Genomic DNA, 20,109 nt, shown 5'->3' with positions numbered 1-20,109 from the left:
AGCCTGTTTCTGTTTTCTTCTAGCACTTACCACTACTTGAAGTTACCTTGTTTATTTTCTGTCCATTTTCCCCTAACAAGCATATCACTGCACAAGAAGAGAGCCTTCTTGTCTCATTCACTGTGAAACCAAGTCCAGAGCTAGGCTCTCGATGCCTGAACCCCCTTGGCTGGTGAGAAAAACTGAAGCTGACAGAAATCAAGCAACCTGCCCGATGTCACATGGTTGCACTCCACTGCCCCATAGGTAGCTCTAGCGTTTGAAAAAGATCATCTCCTCCTGTAGCAGCCCCCTGTGGATCTGAACCAGATAAGATCAAAGCCAGCATTATCCTGGGTTCTTTTGATTTTTGTACATTGGCATCTTCGTTGGCTTTGAAACCTTGAGGATAAACCAAAATACTCATTATGGCTATAATTCTTGAACCCTGAAATGAAGCAGAAGGAAATTCCAAAGATATCCAGCTGTAAGAATATGTGCTCTGACTCCACAGGAGGGCTGGGAAGACACAATTGAGATAATTTCTACCCAGGGAAGAGACACTTCAGAATGAAAATCCCAAAGGTCAGGAAAGACTGTCTCAAAAAGGCTTTGCTCTCATCTAAGCAATGAATTCCATATTTCCAATTATTTTTCAAAAAATGATTTAGCATTTCTTTACTTTTCATTTGCAATTCCTGAATCTGTTGATTACTACTCCTTTTTAATCTCCACTGACAAATGCCCAGTCATTTCTTAAAAATAGTCATAGCTTGTAGATAAGTAAATTTTATACACACACACACACACACACACACACACACACACACACACACAAAATAAGATAGGCTCTCACTCTGTCACCTAGGCTGGAGTGCAGTGGCATGATCTTGGCTCACTGCAACCTCCACCTCCTGGGTTCGAGCGATTCTCCACTTCAATCTCCCAGATAGCTAGGGTTACAGGTGTGCATGTACACGCCAAGCTAATTTTTCTATTTTTAGTAGGGAAGGGGTTTCACCATGTTGGCCAGACTGGTCTTGAACTCCTGACCTCAAGTGATCTGCCCACCTCAGCTTCCCAAAGTGCTGGGATTACAGGCATGATCCACCATGCCCAGCCAATATTATCTTTAAAAGCCCTTATATCAGCTCATAGCAACAACTAGGATACTCAGTTAGAAATAAGCCTTCCCTACCCAGTGGCTAGGATTTACTGCTATAGAGGAACTAAAAACCATTTAGTAACAACTATATGAATTAAAGGACACTATAAACCAACATGTATCAACTACGATGTTCTGCAGTGCTCATCTATACTAGCAACTAACATTTTTATTGAGCAATTGTTATGTGCTTAGAAGCATGACCTCATTTAAGTCTTCTGTCAATGCCAATGACCAAAATAAAAGATTTTCCCCATTTCATAGACGAGGAAACAGATTCTGAGGTTAAGTAACTTGAAGGAGGTAGAAGACCTGACACCTGAACCCAGGTCCCTTGTCCAATGCCAGTCCCCTCAGCTACACTGCCATCCTGAGAGCTGTAAGAGGGGGCCTGTTTATTTTGTGACCTGATGAAAGAAGCACCTAGTTACAGAAGCTATGTGGAGAAGGTGTGTTAAGGAGGCTCTGAATTCAGATAAATCCATCAAAACCACTTTTAAAACTTTGAGTAAAGAAACAAATTGCCAGCTGGGTGCAGTGGCTCACGCCTGGAATCCCAGCACTTTGGGAAGCTGAGGTGCGGGGAGTCACTTGAGGTCGGGAGTTCAAGACCAGCCTGGCCAACATGGTGAAACCCTGTCTCTACTAAAAATACAAAAACTAGCCGGGCGTGGTAGCACATGCCTGTAATCCCAGCTACTCGGGAGGCTAAGGCAGAAGAAGCATTTGAACCCAGGAGGCAGAAGTTGCAATGAGCCGAGATCATGCCATTGCACTCCAGCCTGGGCGACAAGAGCAAAACTCCATCTCAAAAAGATGATGATGGGTTGATGGGTGCAGCAAACCATCATGACACGTGTATACCTATGTGACAAACCTGGACATTCAGCACATGTATCCCAGAACTTAAGTAAAATTAAAAAAAAAAAAAAAGCCATAATGGGTGAGGGTGGTTCTGTCACTCCAACAGTCTTGAAAGTCTCCCCAGACCTACTGATTTTCACTCTTCTGTATGAGAAGAGGCTACACTGGTGATGAATGGCCAGCATTTGATTGTTTGGAGCCTACATAAAATATGGGACTGGCAGACCTTTGTTGGAACCCATGAAGAAGGTGACTGTCCCACTGCATAATCTCTGGGCCCCAGAATCCCTGGACCAGTATATTTAGTAAGGTCTTGCTGGGAAACACACATACACATGTCTCTGTGCTTTCATCAAATGAGGTGATGCCTGTAGTGCATCTAGGCCAGTGCTGCGGCATATTAGGTGGTCCATAAGGCACAGTGTGTCAGCTGCCCACCCCAACATCCACTCTCCCTGTCCTTGCTCAAAGAGCATTACCTTTCTTTGGGGCAGTGATGTGCCCAGCTAAAAGACTATCTTTTCCAGCTAGATGTGGCCACATGGCCCAGTGCTGCCCAGGGAAAGGGAGGCATCAGCATTGCATGGGGCTTCAGGAAGGCTACTTAAAGGAGATTCATTTAGGATGGCTGTTTTTGCCTCGTCTCTGCTTCCTCTCTGGTTGCTAAACTTGGAATGTAGGCATGATGGCTGAAACTGAAGTCATTTGGTGACCTTGAGCTGGCCTTGAGTTCGGGAGGCAGGCACTTGCTTAACCTAGTTAAGAGGCTAGATTTCTGTTATCACTGTGGAGATTCTTTACAGACGTACCACCTTCCAATTTCCTTTACATAAGACAGAAGTAAACTGCCATCCTATATAAACCATGGAGAGTTTTCAAACTTCGATGAGTATCAGAATCACCTGGAGTACTTGGTTAAAAAGACAAACAAAACCCAGGCCCTCCCTCCTCTAAGGAGCCTGGGCCTCTGGGTGCTCAAGGATGCTCACATCCACTAAAGTTCCAGGACCACTGCTTCAGGCTTTTCTGTTCTAAGCTGCCCAGCTGGATCTCAGAGTTCACTTCAGGTATCAGCCTCGATACTGACAACATGTAGTCAAAAGCAACTTTCTAACTTCCAGTTTCATTCCATTTCTGATAGGAAGCAGAGATTAGATAGGAATGGGGTGGCCCACTGCCAAGACCATTTCCCATTTTCCTGTCTAGAAGACGGCAGATGATGGCAGGCACACTGCCCACCCGTGGGCTGCCTCCGCCTTCCCTCCTGTTCCCACTACTCTGACCAGCCCCTGGCCTGCTCCTTGGCACTGCCTGCGGCAGCACAAGTGAAAGTTGTGTGGGGACAGCCACCAAAGCATTTCCCTTGGAAGTTTTAGCCTAAGCCTGGGCCATGACAGGACCCTGAGTGATGGCTCCAGCCCCTCCTGCTCGCCTTCTTGCCTTGATGCAGAAAGGACTGGATGAGGAGGGGTCCAGGCTTCACACCTTACATGCTTGCCTGCCTTGGGAGCCAGCTACCCTAGCAAGGGCTTAGAGTCCAAGGACAATGTTCAGAGCCACCTCTTCCCATCTGCATGTTCAAAGTCAGAGTTTTTCTAAATGAAGTTTTCTGGTCACCTGGCAGTCTTTCTGCCCGCCCAACTAGTAACCTCTTTTCTCCATTTCCATCACACAGGATGACAGTTTTCGCTCTCTGCTTCTTCGCTTCTGTAAAGTATATCACTCGTTCCTTTTCTTTTTGCTGGGAGAGAAATGTTGGGCATGTGGGTTGTGGGCAGAGAAGCTTGCAGACCACCATCTCAAAGAAAAAAGCGCCCTGGACCCACCTAGGTATCTTCTTAAAATCCCCATTTGTTGAGTTCAGATACTAAACATAAAAACATCACTTCTATTATCAGGCTCTTTCTTTATATTCTGTTCCTGAGACTTAAAGCAACCCCCAACTTCTGTCTGCTCTGGGTAAAAGCAGTTGACAAACAGGTAATGCCTTACGGGATGCCAACTACAGAGGTGAGTCCCACAGGCAAAAAAAAACAAAGCTCAGCTGAATCACTCACTACACCTACCCCTGGAGGGGATTAGGCCCGGCCTGGCTCCAGGTCCCAGGGGCCTCAGGCAGCCTCAGCTAGAAGAACCCAGGGCTCTAGACTGAGTGAGGGTAGGTCGGGTCTCTGTTTACCTGGAACCCCCAGGGCGTGTGGTGGAATAGAGCCAAACTCCTCTCTACTGAAGGTCCACTGCCAGGTAGGGGTTTTAGAAAGGCAAGAACCCTCTGCCTCCAGATAGAGAAACCACCCTTGACATGGGACTCACTTTGTATTTATTTCTGGTAGTGAGTGGCGTTTGAAGAGCTGCCTCCTCCCCCTCGAATGGCATGGACGGCCGTTGGAGATGAGGCCGGGTAGTGTCCGGGGCGGATGGGCTTGGCTGTATCCAACCAACAGAAAGAAGAGAGAACAGACAGTTAGAAAAGGCTTAACAACAATCCTGATACCTACAGGTCACCTGTGACAACTAAAAGTCACAATTCTTATCAACAGTACTATTCTTATCAACCACCAGATCTCTCTGAAAATGGGAAAACGATCAGTATAGTTAGCAAATCCAAGGCATCCAAATATTTAGGGGACAGAAAGAACTTAAATATCAATTAGCTCATTTCTAATTTGGGCCAAGAAAAGTTAGAAAAAAAGATTTTCAGTTTTATCTGAAATGGATCATAGGTTCCCCATGACTTTCAAGGGCATCTGTGTAGCCCCTGAAATTGGATGCAGAATTCTGCCTGTGATGGTGTTTTCTGGGGAGAGCGTCCATAGCTTTTAATAGATTCTCAAAGGGTATGAAATCCTACACATGCAATGAACCACTAATCTAAGGTATGGTTTAAAACTAGAAACATGAAGCTGCTGGTTTACAATACATCTACACAGCAATATCTGATGGGAAATAAATTACATGTTATTGGAGATGTTTCAATTTAAAAAAAAAAAAAAAAAAGGAGAAGCAGCTGTTTAGAGAATCTCCCTAAATTGTTTTTATCCCTATGGCTCTATCCTGGGAACTAGGACTCTGGCTACACCCTCATTTCCTACATGGGCAAAATGCCCAAATCCATACAGGTCTTGAAGGGGCTGAGACTCCAGACCTTCCCAGGTTCTGTGCCAGCCTGTAGCCACACCCTGTCATGGATGCCAGCCTGGCTCTTCCCGGGGTATTTCCAAACCTGCACTTGGAGGCTTTCCCTGGGGCTCTGGCTACATACGGGCTCCTTCATGGTCCCACCGGGTGCAGAACACAGGGGCCATTCACACCTTGCAGAGAAATATCCTCCTATTTCAGTATTTCTAAGAGTGTACCCATTTATAGCCCAAGACCTGGGCCTACGGCCTTGGCTGGCTTCTCTCTGCCCAGCTCAGAAGTTCTGAGACCACGATGGATGCCGGAGTATCTCAGAATAGGATAACGGGGGCGCCTGACGTTCCCATTCCCCCAGGGTGAGCATAGGGTGCAGGGAGGGCTGCCGCCTGTGGGCTCCATCCCAGTCTTTCAGATGTTCCAGAGTGGGCTGGCGCTGTCTTCACCTTTTTAGCAAATCTTAGCTGGGAGGCCGCAGTAGCTTCTCAAACCCCGGGCGCCACGGTGCACACACGTACCGATCTGGGCTGAATGGGCCCTTCTGGCCATGTTCTTGGCCCGCACGGCCTCCTTGATGCGATCCACCTCCTGCTGGTAGCGCTTGCGGTCCCGCATGGCGTTCTCCTTGGCCTCCTTCAGCGCGCTCTCCAGCGCCTTGACGCGCTCCGCCGTGGCACGCAGCCGCTTCTCCAGCTTGGGCAGTTCACAACGCAGGTCTGCGTTGTCCCGGACCAGCTGGGGCAGGAGGATAAAGGAGGGGAGTTACTACCAGGCAGGCTGCACTGTGCAAACCAGAGCAGCCAGAAGCAGCCCCTGCTGCTGAACAGGCGACCCCCGCTAGGTCGTCCTTCGCACTCCGCACAACCACAGAAAGGAAAGGAAAACCCAGACTGTGGACTCCGGTGAACACGTGATTCACGGGGTGCAAGGAATGGTGGGGTGGGGATACAATTAAAAACTATTTCCCACCACAAGAAACTTTCGATCTGAGGCAAGATTTACCTCCTCTTTTGTTTGGGTGTGTGTAGAGGAAAGGGGAATTGTGTGAGAAAATCAACCACTTTATGAGAATAGTAAATTAGCATGAGAAAGCTGAGACACTTCAAGCCGGTTCAAAAGGACTCAGTGAAAAACAAGCATGTTCCTGAGCTCTCAGAGGGCCTCCTTCCATGCAGAACCCGCTGTTTACACTGGCATGGGGTTTGGACCCAGCTTTGCAACACATCCAGAGGCTAAGAGGAAGAGACTGCGCCTTTTTGCTGACTGAAGAAGCAACAGGCCAGCCCTAGGTAGGAGTGGGTTCAAGGGCCAGCTCTTTATGTCCTGGCCATGTGACTTGGCGTAAGTCATTTGACCACCACAAGTCTCAAGTTTCTCATCGATAACACAAGTGTACTACATAATAGGGGATCCAGGTGGACGGAGGGAGTTTTGAAAATCAGAAAGTGCTACACCAAAGTGAGCTACTGCTGAATCTCCTGCTTTGTTCTCCTAGCACCAGCTCTAGTGCCTGGCAGAGAGTACGTTTTTAACAAATGCTCATTCAATCCATGAATAAAATAATGCATCTCAGCTGGGTGCAGTGGCTCACGCCTGAAATTCCAGCACTTTGGGAGGCTGAGATGGGTAGATCACAAGGTCAGGGGTTCAAGACCAGCCTGACCAACATGGTGAAACCTTGGGTCTACTAAAAATACAAAAAATTAGCCAGGCATGGTGGCGCACACCTGTAATCCCAGCTACTCGGGAGACTGAGGCAGAAGAATCGCTCGAACCCAGGAGGCAGAGGTTGCACTGAGCAGAGATCGCACTATTGCACTCCAGCCTGGGCAACAGAGCAAGATTCCAGCTCAAAAAATAAATAAATAAAAATAAAAATAAATTGTAAAACATGTATCTCAGAGCCCTATTTCAAGCTCCCTGGCAGTTCCTGCTTTTGTATTTCTCATCGACAATTTGAGTGGCTTCAACTCTCTAGAATCTATTATCCTCCCTCTGGGGAAAAAACGCCATCATCAGTAATATTGAAAAAGTCTTCACAAGTCAAAGAGAAATGACATCTCCTTGGCCATGTGGTCCAAAAACTTGGGACGTTTCCATCACATCCCAATTCCTAAGGAGGGAAAACAGCCATGCACACACCAACATTTAAAAAGAAAGTATCCAAGACAAATGACCTGCTGAAATCACTGGTGAGTTTGGACACAGTTATCACTCTCTGTCACTCTAGACAAATGCCAGCGCATCGCAGGCACCCGAGTGAGCATCTGAGATCGCTAGGAATGGGCAGCTGAGCAGAGAGGGTGCTGGTTCCAGTCCTGGTCCTCTCACGGTGCAATGAAGCAAGGCACCAGTCTGTTTCCCCATCTGTAAAAATAAAGGACTTGAACCAGCTCAGTGGGGTCCACTTTGCATTCTGTGGAGCTTTCAGGTCCACAGAGGTACCTCAGAGGTGTTATGGGAGACACGGAGGCTAGTTGGTGTCCAAAGTCAGGGGTGGAGGCAGGATGAAAAGACAGGCCTCTGAACACTTCCCTCTCCAACCCCAGAGAGCTCAAACCCAATGCTTTATATTTGGCTTTGAGAAAAGAAAGTCCTTTATATATATGGGAAGTCACTGAGAACTAAAGGATTTGTAAGGACCTTTCCAGCCCTCTTGTCCTCTGATGGAGTACAGTTCTTTTACCTTCAATCTCAGTGCCTTCTCCGCACACCATGGCCAAACCTGGTGGGGCTTCTTTCGGGAAAGAGGAGGGAGGAGAGTGGGCAGAACTCTCCTACCTGCTTGTGAACCTTGGTGAGCTGCTCCAGGTTATTCTCCAAGAAGGAAATTTTCTGCTTCTGGGCAGCACTGCCGCCTCCATCATCGCTGTCCAACTCCACACTCTGCATTGACACCAGGGGGTCAGCAGGACGGGCTGTCATCCACCCACCCTCCACCCCAGGATAATGTGGATGGAAAAAAAGAATCCCCATTCCCACCAAAGGGTATTCTGAAAGTGAAAATAGAGAGAGGTTCTAAAAGTTTAGACTCAACAAATCCCCCAATTAATTTCCCTTATTAGTATGAAAAGTGATTTAAGGAGGAGCTATTTTTTAGGGAGCTAAAACAAAACAAAACAAAACAAAACACTTCAAAATCTGCTTTTGAAAGTTACAGATGATTTATCTTCAGTAAAATATATGTCTCCCTTGCGTGTAGTAAATAGAGACTTCTTTTCAAAAGAAAGCATTCCAAAATTCGTTAAGAAACAACAACTGTGAAAACATAAACCCAGGACCTAAATTTGACTTCAGCCATCATGATGGGATAACAAGTCACCAAACTTGTAAGCAAATGTCTGTGGTCCCACTGGGAAGTCTTAATGGCCTCTGCTTGTCCCTTCAGCTTCCAAATCTATAAAATTCATTAACGAATCAAGCTCAAATTAATCATAGCATCTGGGTGCTGGGTAAATTCTTGAAATTTATCAAATCTTGAAATTGGCAAAACGCTGCACTCCTGGCAAGCCAAGTGGCACAGATAAATTGGAAAGTACAGGTGCAAACACATCCTGGTGTTCCAAGGTGGAAAAGCAGGTTTGCTCGGTCTGATTATAGAAGAGATCATCATCCTTTTTCTGAAAGGTAATGGTTACATGAGCATCTCACACCTGCAGCTCTTCAGTCTAAAACTGAGCTCCCCAAAGTTGAGCCTTAGCACCTGGCTCCCGAGGGGAGGGTTTGTTGAGACTTAGATTGCCACACTTCAACCCTAGTCTCTGATTCAGTGGATCTGGGGTCAGGTATGAGAATTTGCATATCTAAACAGTTTCCTAGGTGATGCTGAGGCTGATGGCCAGAGAACCACCCACAGAAAACCACTGGTCTAAAAGCAGGGCTTTCCTAGAGAGTTTTTTTAATCATTAAATCCGGAAGTCTGATCTCAAGCTCCTAACCCTCCCTAGGACCAGAGCCTCCCATGTATGGTCATGGCTTCCACCTCCTTCCTCGGACTGAACCTTTTCAGTCCATGTCATAACCTCTGGCCAGATGCCCTCCCCGTCTAGTCTCCCTGTCCATCACCTTTGCTCTGGCTTCACTCTCCTGCCAGGTCCAGGCCCCCATGGTCATTTGTATTTTGGACCGTGCTTACTAACTACCTAATTGCCTAGCCATTGCCATGCATGCCTTGAAATTGCCCATCATTTTCTGCCTTTTTTATTTTCATTTCCAGGATTCTAAACTCACTTAAATCATGCTGTCAGGGGCCACATGCTTCTGACTCAACACCAACACCACTGCTCAGCAATCCTACTTTTCCATAGTCGGCCACCTCGGCTGCCTGAACCATGTCTAGTCTCCTTGGGCTTCCCATTCTTTTCCCTACTTCCCCACCAAGGACTGAGCCTACACATAAACCAAGAAGACCCAAATCATCAAATGTGGCTTCTTTCCACCCTCATGTATTTCCCTGCCGATCCTTCCAACTTGACTTCTCCACTCCTCCCCTTTAGGAATGTGTGTCCCTTTCTCCTTACCAAGACTAGCTAATACATCCATCTACACTATTAATCCTCTCCCTCTCAGACCCGACTCTATCTTTATAAGGCATTTGACCTCTTTCCCTTGGCTCCTTCACACTGACACACATTCACACATTCAAATATGCACACACATTCACACATACATGCACACACTTTTCTTAAACAGACCTTCCTTCAATCCTACCATCCCTCTACACATGGCCCATTGTGTCGTCCATCACTTTTAAACACTTTGAAAGAGTAGCCCTCTTGCTGCCTTCACCTCTTACTCCTTCCTTAAACCTCTGCAAGCTGTTTGGGTGAGTCACCATTACAGAGTGTCTCCAGATTGCTGGTGTAGCAAGAGGACAGAAGAAGCTCAGATCCAGAGACCCTGGAGGCCTGGGTTCCAGACCCATCTCTGGCTCTTCCCACCAGTGCAATATGGGTAAGTTATTTAACATCTGAGCCTATCTCCACATTTGCAAAAACAGGAACACTAAGCACCACTTACATGGTTGCTGGGAAAAGCAAATAAATACTGGATGTTGACGTGCTTCATAAACTCTAACCTAGCCCCTAATGGCCTCTTAACAAACAAATAAGAGGCTCTCTCGGTCCAGCCTCTTCAGGCTTCTGGGCAATGCTTTCTGAAGCGACTACTCTAAATGTTTCTGTGTCAAGAGCAGTCGCCCTCACACAGTGGGGGCCAGAAAAATATGTGTTGATTTGAAATGAAGGCCAGGGAAAGCATTCTGACTTCCTTTTACTAAGAAGGAAAAATCAGATGGGAAAATGTTACCAAGTATTTTTTGCCTCCAGCACATTCTTTTAATAACATTCTCTGGTGTGAAGTAATTAATTTTTAAGCATAACCAGCTCCGACTTAAGCAAGTGGTATTTCAACTGAAAATGATTCTTCCCTGCCATCTTTGATTTTCTTCTCAGTCCCATTCAGACAAAAGAGAACTCACTTTTTTAACTCGGGTGGTCAGATCCTGGACAAAGAGTTTCCGAAGGTTGTGCAGTGTCTGCAACTCTCTAGACTGGAAGAGAAGATTTTTAAAGGTCACTTAAATGTAGCAATTCACTGAATTTATGGCACATTTGGCACCAGATCATTCCCCGAGACACTTCCCGAGCCAGCCATGGATGCCGCTGGTGCGCCCCCCTTCCCTGTGACACCCCCACCCTGACCATGCCCACTGCTGGACCTAGTGTCGTTACTGGAGCACCTTGAGGTGCAGAGCCTGAGAACCCAAACCACAAATTGTAAACTAGAACAAAGCCTGCTCATCTGTTCACAGTGGAACCACACATTTCCTCACCCACAAAAATTCAAAAGGTTTCCTCACAAAAATTCCTACTGGGCTACGTTGTATCAGGATGAATTCCTTTTTTCTTTTTATTACATAAATGTTACAATGTAATACCAACAAGCTTAAATGAAAAGTTAGCCACAATATCTCACCGTAACTGATTCACATTTTTCACGTCTCCACACCTGCTTCAGGCGCAAGTCCACACACTTGTTTGCTTTACATCACTGAGCTTATGGATGAGGCATTTCGTGGACTTTCCTCCTGGGTGGCCCTGGGCAAGTTATCTAACCTTTCTGTGCCTCCGTTTTCTTATTGCTAACATGACAATAAAAACAGTAGTTGCCTCATCATTGCTGTCAAGATTAAATGAGATGAACCTTATAATGTTCTGAGAACATTTTCTGGTACACATTCAGTGCCCAATAAACGTGACTAGTATGAATTTATTGATGCATATTTCATATCATAAAAGCCATTTCTTCATTAGGCTTGTATTGCTTCCTTTTATTGTTGTTGTTAAAACTTTCACTGTAATCTTGGGGACATTTTTCCCCTTCATTTTGGATTACTTTCTACAAATCAAACCTTAGGAATTAGATTGCTGAGACAAGAGCCTGAGCCAGATCTGGTGATCTTTGTTAACAAGATCAGAAGATCAAATGTTTCTGTCTGTTCAAGTCTCCATGTGTTTACTATAGGAGATGTGATTAGTTCCTTGTAAAATATTTTCCTATAGAGGAAGAGGAGAGAGCTAAATTCTGCATGCAAACTTTATTTGTCTAAATTGACCTACTTTAACACAGAATTTCAAGGGACGCAACTCACACACGCTCACATCTAAAAGGAAAAAAACATACTAGAAAGCTATACAAACACTAAGTTTCTTGCAGTAAAAGTTCTCTGTTAATTTAAGGTCTTATTACTGGGTCCAATTCTGTGTTGAAATAAGAAGCACCTGAAGTCAATTATGTCCTCAGATGAGGTAAATTACTTTCTGCAGGAAACCAAATGGATCTGTGATTATGAATAATGTGCACACAGGACCTGTCTGAGGCTGTGCCGCCTTTCAGCCCAGGGGCAGGGGTGCAGTACTCTCTATGTTACACATTGTCCCAGGCCCTGCCAGAGGGAGCGCAGCCTGGATACCCTGCTCCTTAACACCTGCGCCCACCCTGCATGCACTCTCTCTCCCATCAGTGGTTTCATTACTGATTGAACTGTAATCACAGTTTACATTTTTCATAAAACCACCACCACACCAAAAGGGAATGGGAACAGAGGACGGAATGAGAACAGTGCTTTGTCCAAGGGCCAGGATTCTCCTAGGGTGTAAATACTAAATATAGAGTCCTGAGGTTGGGAACTTTCTCTCATTTTTGTTTGTTTTTAGGGATATTGAACAATAAACAGTTTGGGAAGGGTAGTATAAATCATTTAAAATCACTTGTCCCTTTTATTTACACACACTGTGCTCAGGCAACTATCATTCGGCCTCCTGTGGCAGTGTTCCTTCCTCTATCACGTTCATTATCACCCCTCCACCTCCCCACACATGTCCCTCTTCACAGGTTGCTACCCTCCATGCCAAAGCTCAAGGCTCAGCTTCCTGTCACAGTGGACAGCAAGGGTGGGACCAGCAAGGAGGGAATATAAGTCTCATCAACGCACCCAGAGGAGAGCTCCCACCCCAAAGCCCAGACAGTGTCCTGTTCCAGCCAGTCAGCTGCCCGGGGCCAGGGATGCCCCGACGGCCAGTCGGCCTTTTCCACCACTGTGCCCTGCAGCGGGCTTCCCGGGCATTCACCCCCTGGTCAGCAGGCTCCATGTCCCACTCACCCCACCCAAACACTCCAGGAGGCAGAACAGGCCCTGCGCTGAGGAGAGCGGCAGAACAGTCAGCCAAGGACAGCGCGTCTATTTCTGAAGAACATTTACGGCTCAGGGAGAATTCCAAGGCTGAGTGAAAACATCCGAGTCTAAAACGGCATACACTGCAGGGCTCCAATCTTGGATTTTAAAAGCGTGCATGCGATGCGTGTGGGTGGTAAGTGAGAGTGAGGGAGAGAATGTGGGTGCCATGAAGCCAGTGGGTCTGTCCGCGTGCACGGGCTGGGCGAGGGTGCGAGTGGGGAGCAGCCTGGGAGGGAGCGCGTGGAACCGCGCCCAGCGTGGGAGGGAGAGAGGACGAGCAGGGAGACAGAGGAGCTAGTGAGGAAAATACGTCATTCAAAAGACGCAAAAGACCACTCGAACTTCAAAAAAGGCAAAAGAGCTGATGAAACCATTCTTTAAATATCACACTCCTGAGCGTATGAGAGGAGAAAGCATGTGAGTCCGTGAGCATGGAAATGAGTGTGCATGTGAGCGGAGGTGGTTGTGACTGAAAGAGTGCATGAGGGTGACATGTGTGAACGCGCCTGCGTGCATGTGAGGGGGAGTGTCCTGAGACAGCATCTGTGCAAAGTGTACAAGGGAGTGTGAACATGGGTGTGGGTGTGAGTGAAGGCAAGCAAGGGGAGTGAGGGTGAGCAACTGCACGAGATTGTGTGAATGTGCGAATGAGAAAGTGTGGACAATCATTAGTGAGAATGCAAGCTGTGTGTGTGCATGCAAGTGCGCATGTCCTGTGTGTAACAAGAGTGTGTGTTGTAAGTACTTGTGTATGGAGGAGCATGCAGGAGTGAGTGTGGCTGAGCAGAGGCATGAGAACATGACAGTGAGCAGCTGACTGCAAGGGAATTGTGAGCCCCGGTGTGAGTGTGTGATGATGTGCTCGTGTGCTTGAGTTGTAGATGTCAGTGAGACCGAAAGAGGGCGTGGATGGCTAGGGACAGTGAGGTGAGAGTGCCTGAGAGCTCACGGGTGTAAAGGAAGAGAAGATCCCAAAATATTTCATTGATATCACTGATCTCTGGCTGGTAGAAATACAGTGAAATTTTAATGTTCAATATTTTTCTGAATTTCTATAATTATCTATAATTAGGATTATCACTTCTCTGGTAAAACAGATGTAGATGAAGCAATTGTGTGGCTTCGTTTCAGGTTCCCCAGCAGCAGCCCCCTTCACAGGCTCCTCCTCCATGCTCCAAATGCCCGGCTCCCTTTGGACACAGGCATCTTCCATCTCCGATGGCTGGTGCCCTCATTTCCGCTCCCTGGCTTTGAGGTGCAACAAATACTATAAGTCCAGGGGCCAGAGCACAATCTCGGGGCCAGACCCAAGCAAACAATTGCCACCAATGTGGGGTCACCAGGTCCTTGGAGATGGATCAGTCCCACACAGATCCACATGACCCATGAATGGAGCCAAAATGGATGACTATATCTAACCAACAGTTTCTCCCTGTCGTTGAATCATGTGAAATGCCTGAACGTGTTTTCACCAAATGGAGAGGCTATGTTAGAATGGTCTGTCTTGAAGCGCAGGCTGTGGGGCATGGAGCCAGGCAGCTATCCCACAGAGCAGCTGAAATGGAAGCCGACCAGAGGAGATGATGCCAACAAACCCAGACACAGGACAGAGAAAACCAACCAGGGTTTCAAATAACGAGCCCTTCCAAAGGGAAGCTGGGCCCATCACTCCTCCACCCAAAGCCCTGCAGGTCTCAAAGTTTTACCTGGCCTGCATCACTGTGGCCTTTACCTCTCTGTGCTCACCTTATATCCCTGTCCTTCCCTCAGCTGCAGCTACACAAACCTCCCTGCTGGCCCCCAACATGAAAGTCCTGGGCTTATCTCAGGGCCTTGGCATGAGCTGTTGCCTCTGCCAGGAATGCTCTCCCCCACATATCTCTATGGCTCACTTCTTCTCCTTCTTCGAGTCCCTGCTCAAAGGTCACCTCCTCATGGAGCCTCCCCCAGTCAACAACCTCTGCACATTCTATAGCCATCTGATAGAGTGCAAGATTTGTTTCCTTACTGTTTATCATCTCTCGTAGCTAAAGGTAAGCTTCATAAGGACAGAGATCTTATCTCTGTTGTTTATGGATATATTCAGGCACCTTGAAGAATGCCAGCCGTTAGGAGACGCTCAATAAATATCTGTTGAATGTTGAGTGGAAGTATGTCACAGAGTACAGGGCTGTAAAATTGCTAAGTTGCAATTCAGCTTAATCCTCACTCAGGGGCTCCAGGTTACTGCTCTCAGGATAGGTGGATTGGTTGACTGATTCTGTGAAGAGTTGAGGACTCAATTCTACAAATCCTACTTTTCCGTAGAATGTCTTATCTAAAACATTACACAGAAAGGTGTGCATGGATAAAATTTTGAAATAAACAATCCGACAAATCACAAACAAATCTGGTCTTGGAGACGAACATAAATCGGGAAATATTTTGACATACCACTGTCTCCTCCAGCCCTTTGAGGTCTTCTCTGGCTTGTTCCCTTTTATCGTTGAGCAATCTGAAAAACAAAAAGGAACCATAGACCACCATAGGGGACTCAGAGATTTCAGCAGATACTATTTGCATCCACAGATAAATCAAACAAAACCAACAACAAGCACACAAATAGCCATTGTCTGTTTTTAAATTAGCCCAATCTAACCAGAATATCATGGGGATGAGAGAAAATAGGGGAAATATTTAGAGTGCACTCACAAGAGCTTTTCCAGCTTCATTTCTCTCTCTTGGTCCTCTATTTTCAGCTTGTTATAATCAGAACTGAGCTTCTCCTGTTCCAGTTGCAGTTTCTGATTCAAACTGAAATTGAGAGGAAAAAGCAATATATTCCACATCAGTCTGAAATTCTGAGTCATCCGGCTAAAACCGTGGTTCTGTTCCAACCCTATTAGTTCTGTACAATAAAGGCAGTAATTCTGCAGGATTTGGAGGGATCAGAGAACAACCTCACAGCTTCCTCCCTGCCCAAGTGAAAACTAATTTCTGGGGTGCATCTAAGAGTCATGAAACATAAGGCTTTGAGGATGTATTTATAGTTTGCTTGGGCAAGAGCTTCAGGGGAAAAATAATGAGATGGGAGAAGGGCTGATATTTTAAAACACAGAGCCCATGTAAGAAGAACTCTGCTTCCTCAGCCCCTCCGACGGCATGCGCTCCCTCGGGGAACCTGATTTGGCCATTTCCACCTTCCCTCCTTTCTGGTCTGACGTTCTAAAAACATCTCCCAAGTCCAAATGCCTCACAGATACCAGGGCAGTTTCTGCCCTCAAGGAGTGGGCACGGAGAGAGAAATTATGAAGAAAAGACAGCCTGGGCTCTGCTGCAAACAGAAACTTGCCATCTGGTTGAGGGTGTTTGGTCAACATTTACATCAGCCTAGGACTCATAAAACCTTTCCTAGAGCCACGCCTAAGCGCCTGTAAAGGAACAGCTATGCACCACCAGAAGGAAAGCCCAGAGTCCATTTGAAGGGCACAGACCGAGGAAGCTTCCCCACCTCCTAACTCACTCACCAACCCGCCCTCTTTCTCACCTTCCTTCCCTCCCACCTCCCCCTCCCTTCCAGGTGAATATGTGAGGGTGATTAATCAGAATAATAAACGTGAGATATCCCTGAAAGGGAAAGCACATGGCAACAGCAGGGGGTGGCCCGGGAGGAGAAAAAGAGGGAGGAGTCTAAGTGCCTTCCTTCAGGGACTGGGCACCGAGTCTGGGTCACACCATTTAGACTTTTGCTTGGGTTACCATTCTTCTCTTTTAAAATGCAAATGTACCTTTCAAGCGGCTCACACACATTGAAAAGGGACTTGGATCAGTAGTCTGGAGAATTAAAGTCTAACTCCAATCTGATTCCTATTTAGCAATGTGACCTTAAGTAAATCATTTCACCTTGCTTCCCATATAGAAATCTGTTTCTTCATCTACAGAAAGTGGGAGGGAAGAGAACAGTGTAGACCCCGGGTGGGGTGGGGGTGGGGAGATCAGCATTTCAATATAATTGGTTTTCTTTGTAATCCCAAGTCTTTTATGCAGAGCATTTGAAAACATCATTCTGAAGGAGCAGAGGGCATGTCAGAGGCTGTGACAAGGCAGGAGCACAGCATGAGGGGGTGTCACCAGAGAGAAACTGCAATGATGCCATCCTGGTGGCAGTGCCACAGGTCGCTGGCACCTCTGCCTGTGCAGACACATGACAGTGTGGGGTCCTAAGAAGTGAGCACATGGAACCAGGTGGCTGGGTGGCACAGTGAGTGTGTATGTGTAGGGGGAGAAGGGGAGGCAGTGGTGCTGTCTTCTCTCGAGTGTTTATTAACCTACTAGAACTGTGCAGTCAGGACCAAGTTTTTTTTCTTTTTTCTTTTTTTTTTTTTTCTTTTCTTTGGTGCTTTCATTACAGATGCTCCCCCCATCTACTAGGGCATGTGTCCATCCACGGAATCACCTATGTGACCCTGGCCCTCGGGGACTGGGAAAGGCAGCTGGGCCCGCCTGCCACCTGCCACGCCAAGGTTCCAGGAGGCTCAGCTCCAGATGGGAGAACAGACCTTGGAAGCAGCCCGCCCAGCCTGCTGTGTCACCAGGGCAGTGCCCACAGGGCAAGGTGAGCAGGGCGCTTGGCTAAGAGCCACATCCTTCCGGGCTTCCCCAAGAGGACCGAGGCATGACCACCCCCACACCCCTGGAGTCCTGGGCCAACTCACTCCCGAATCTCATCAATGATTTTCTGCTTCTCCTCAATTTCATCTCGGAGTCTAGACAGCTGCTTCTGGTGAGCTTCCCGGTGGCTCTCCATCTGCTGCTCCAGCGCCTTCTGCATCCCAGGCCAAGAGAAACATGTCATCCACTCGTTGGCACTCAGCCCACTCTGTGACAAGCCCTGGATCTGGACCTGCCTCCTCCCCTGTGTCCCTCAGATGTCAGATCCCCAAACTGGGGGCATTTCTGACTCTTGTGCGCCCAGGACCCGGCCTTGCTTTATTGGGTAACAAAACCCAAGATCTGTTATAAAACCAAGTGGGCCTTAGGAGCCAATTAGTCCACCAACTAAAAGTGTTCCCTTGACCTTCTACAGCCCAGCCTGAGCTTCTCCAGTCCACCCTGAGCTTCTCCAGCCAGGTCAGTCAGAGGGCACCAACCTCTCCCTATTCAAGTAACCTCAGACAAATCTGTAACCTGTGTGAGCTGCACTCCCTCACCTGTAAAATTAAGATAAAAGCCCCTGCCCTGCCCGCTGTACAGATTTATGATGATGTCCAAAGGAGACCTTTCTGCCAAAACACTCTGAAGACAGGAAAGGGACTCCCACAAGGCATGATTTTATTCTGCTGGCTGGAGTAGGGGCATGCCGTGGACATCACTTTAACTGTGGACTTTGACTCAGTGAGGCTCATAGTTTGCCTACAACTAATCAAAATCCTACATCTTCTCCTGTCTCATTTTATTCACCTAAAAGTCTTACTCCCCAATCAATTTTCCTTTACTCTTTAAAATGTGACCAAAAGAAAAATCTCTGTGTTTGAGATAGAAACTCAAATTTGGTGTGTTCTTCATAAAGGTTGGAGGAAGAAATCCTTAGAAGTTAACTCCGACAAAAGAGCTCATGCAGTGATTGGGGGTGCTACCCTATCCCTCTTCATCAGGAATGGGGAAGACAAAGGTATTAACGCAACTTAACCATTCTCTACAGACATCTTGGGGTTTCGGGACTTGCTCATTTCTAAGCCAGACCACACTCTGAGATGGACTCTGAGTGCCCAGCAGCTCCTCTCCCCTCTCCCCTGCCATACACAGATCTGAAGGTGACAGATTTTCCTAGAACAAGCATTTCCAATCCAAATGCATCAAATGCACACTGGGCTTAATGGAAGGGGCGGTCACACGCACCTTCATTTCCTCAGCATCCTGCAACCGCGTCAGATGTTCCTTCTCCTTATCCTGGAAGCTGACTTCGTGCATTTTTTCTGTTTTGAATTTTAAATGATGATTTAAGATTTAACCGGTGGGACTCACACCCAAAATCAAAAATAAAAATAAAAAAAATAAAAAGCAAGAAAAATGGCAACCGAGTGAAACATCAGCTTATATCAGCAGTTACAACCACGGCATAAAGCAACAGGCAAGGACTGCCGGCTAAAGCCAAGGCGGCCCCCTCCTGCGGCATTCCTTCCACAGGGAAGCGCAGCAACTGTAGGGGACAATGCTCGCGGGGGGCGGTCCTCCTAGGACTGCACTCTGGCTTTATGTCACCGCGCACCTGGGAGGGCTTGTTTCCCACCTGGTCTCTGTGATCATCACAAGGTCATGTGCATAAATGGGCCTTGCAGATGATAAAGCCCTCTGTGACTGTTAGGTGGCCTGTGGACCCATGCCATGATGGGAGTTCCAGGAAGACCTACTTTACCTCCCATGTGTAGGCGTTTATTCTCTAAGAATCTGGGGCAGGAAAACATACTCTAAGGATGGGAACATGGGAAGTGGAAAGATAGCATAACATTTTTGAGATTAAATCAGAAGGCCCCACGTTTGGGGCAGGGCTGCAGTGTGGCACTCCTGTCTCAGCATATGCTTGGTCGCTGGCGCTCCCTGAATGCCAGGTGCAATGGGCAGCCCCAGCTGCGGAGCTGGGGTGCCAGGGAGCAGAGTGCTTTACGACAGTGACATTCAATTCATTATTTCTCTCTGGTCTGTTCCACTTCAGGTTTTCTTGCCTCTATTTTATTTCAACTCAGTGGCCCCACTGCAGAAACCACTGAATGTAAGAGAGAAACATGATTTTCCATGTGCAGTTTTTGATGGTGCACCTACTAACATGCACGTGTTACCACACAAAGAACATGTTACGAGGTTAGAGCAGAGAGTGGGTATGTTCTTTCTTTTTAAATCTGCCTTGGCATCTGACACAAAATGTATTTACTGAGCAAACTGTACAACAACAATAAAGGATATAAAAATTGATAACAGCATCACCATCCCAACTACCCTATCACAACCACTTTTATCTTAAATATGAATTCCTAGGAACGCAAGCATCCGTTCTTTTTTTTTTTTTTTCCCTAGACGGAGTCTTGTTCTGTCACCCAGGCTGGAGTGCAGTGGCTTGATCTCAGCTCACTACAACCTCCGGCTCCCGGATTCAAGCGATTCTCCTTCCTCAGCCTCCCGAATAGCTGGGATTACAGGCGTCTGCCACCATGCCCAGCTAATTTTTGTATTTTTAGTAGAGACGGGTTTTCAC

At 47.0% G+C, this 20,109-nt stretch overlaps 1 protein-coding gene across 1 annotated transcript in view; it reads right to left on the bottom strand.

Annotated features, from left to right (window-relative positions):
* Positions 1 to 20,109, bottom strand: part of LOC105492692 (kinesin family member 5C) — a 154,254-nt gene that overhangs the window by 10,774 nt on the left and 123,371 nt on the right. Inside the window, exons 18-25 of the mRNA XM_011759927.2 lie at positions 18,759 to 18,835; positions 17,576 to 17,685; positions 15,573 to 15,674; positions 15,315 to 15,375; positions 10,623 to 10,694; positions 7,925 to 8,029; positions 5,662 to 5,878; positions 4,322 to 4,435 (exon numbers count right to left, since the gene is read on the bottom strand). Of these exons, the coding sequence (XP_011758229.1) occupies positions 4,329 to 4,435; positions 5,662 to 5,878; positions 7,925 to 8,029; positions 10,623 to 10,694; positions 15,315 to 15,375; positions 15,573 to 15,674; positions 17,576 to 17,685; positions 18,759 to 18,835 (851 nt within the window). The 3' untranslated portion in view covers positions 4,322 to 4,328. The remainder of the gene's footprint in view (positions 1 to 4,321; positions 4,436 to 5,661; positions 5,879 to 7,924; positions 8,030 to 10,622; positions 10,695 to 15,314; positions 15,376 to 15,572; positions 15,675 to 17,575; positions 17,686 to 18,758; positions 18,836 to 20,109) is intronic.

The sequence above is a fragment of the Macaca nemestrina genome, chromosome 11 (assembly GCF_043159975.1).
Source record: "Macaca nemestrina isolate mMacNem1 chromosome 11, mMacNem.hap1, whole genome shotgun sequence".
In the NCBI taxonomy this organism is placed as follows: Eukaryota; Metazoa; Chordata; class Mammalia; order Primates; family Cercopithecidae; genus Macaca; species Macaca nemestrina.
Note: the sequence above shows the minus strand (reverse complement) of the source record. Positions and strands in the feature narration are given on the sequence as shown.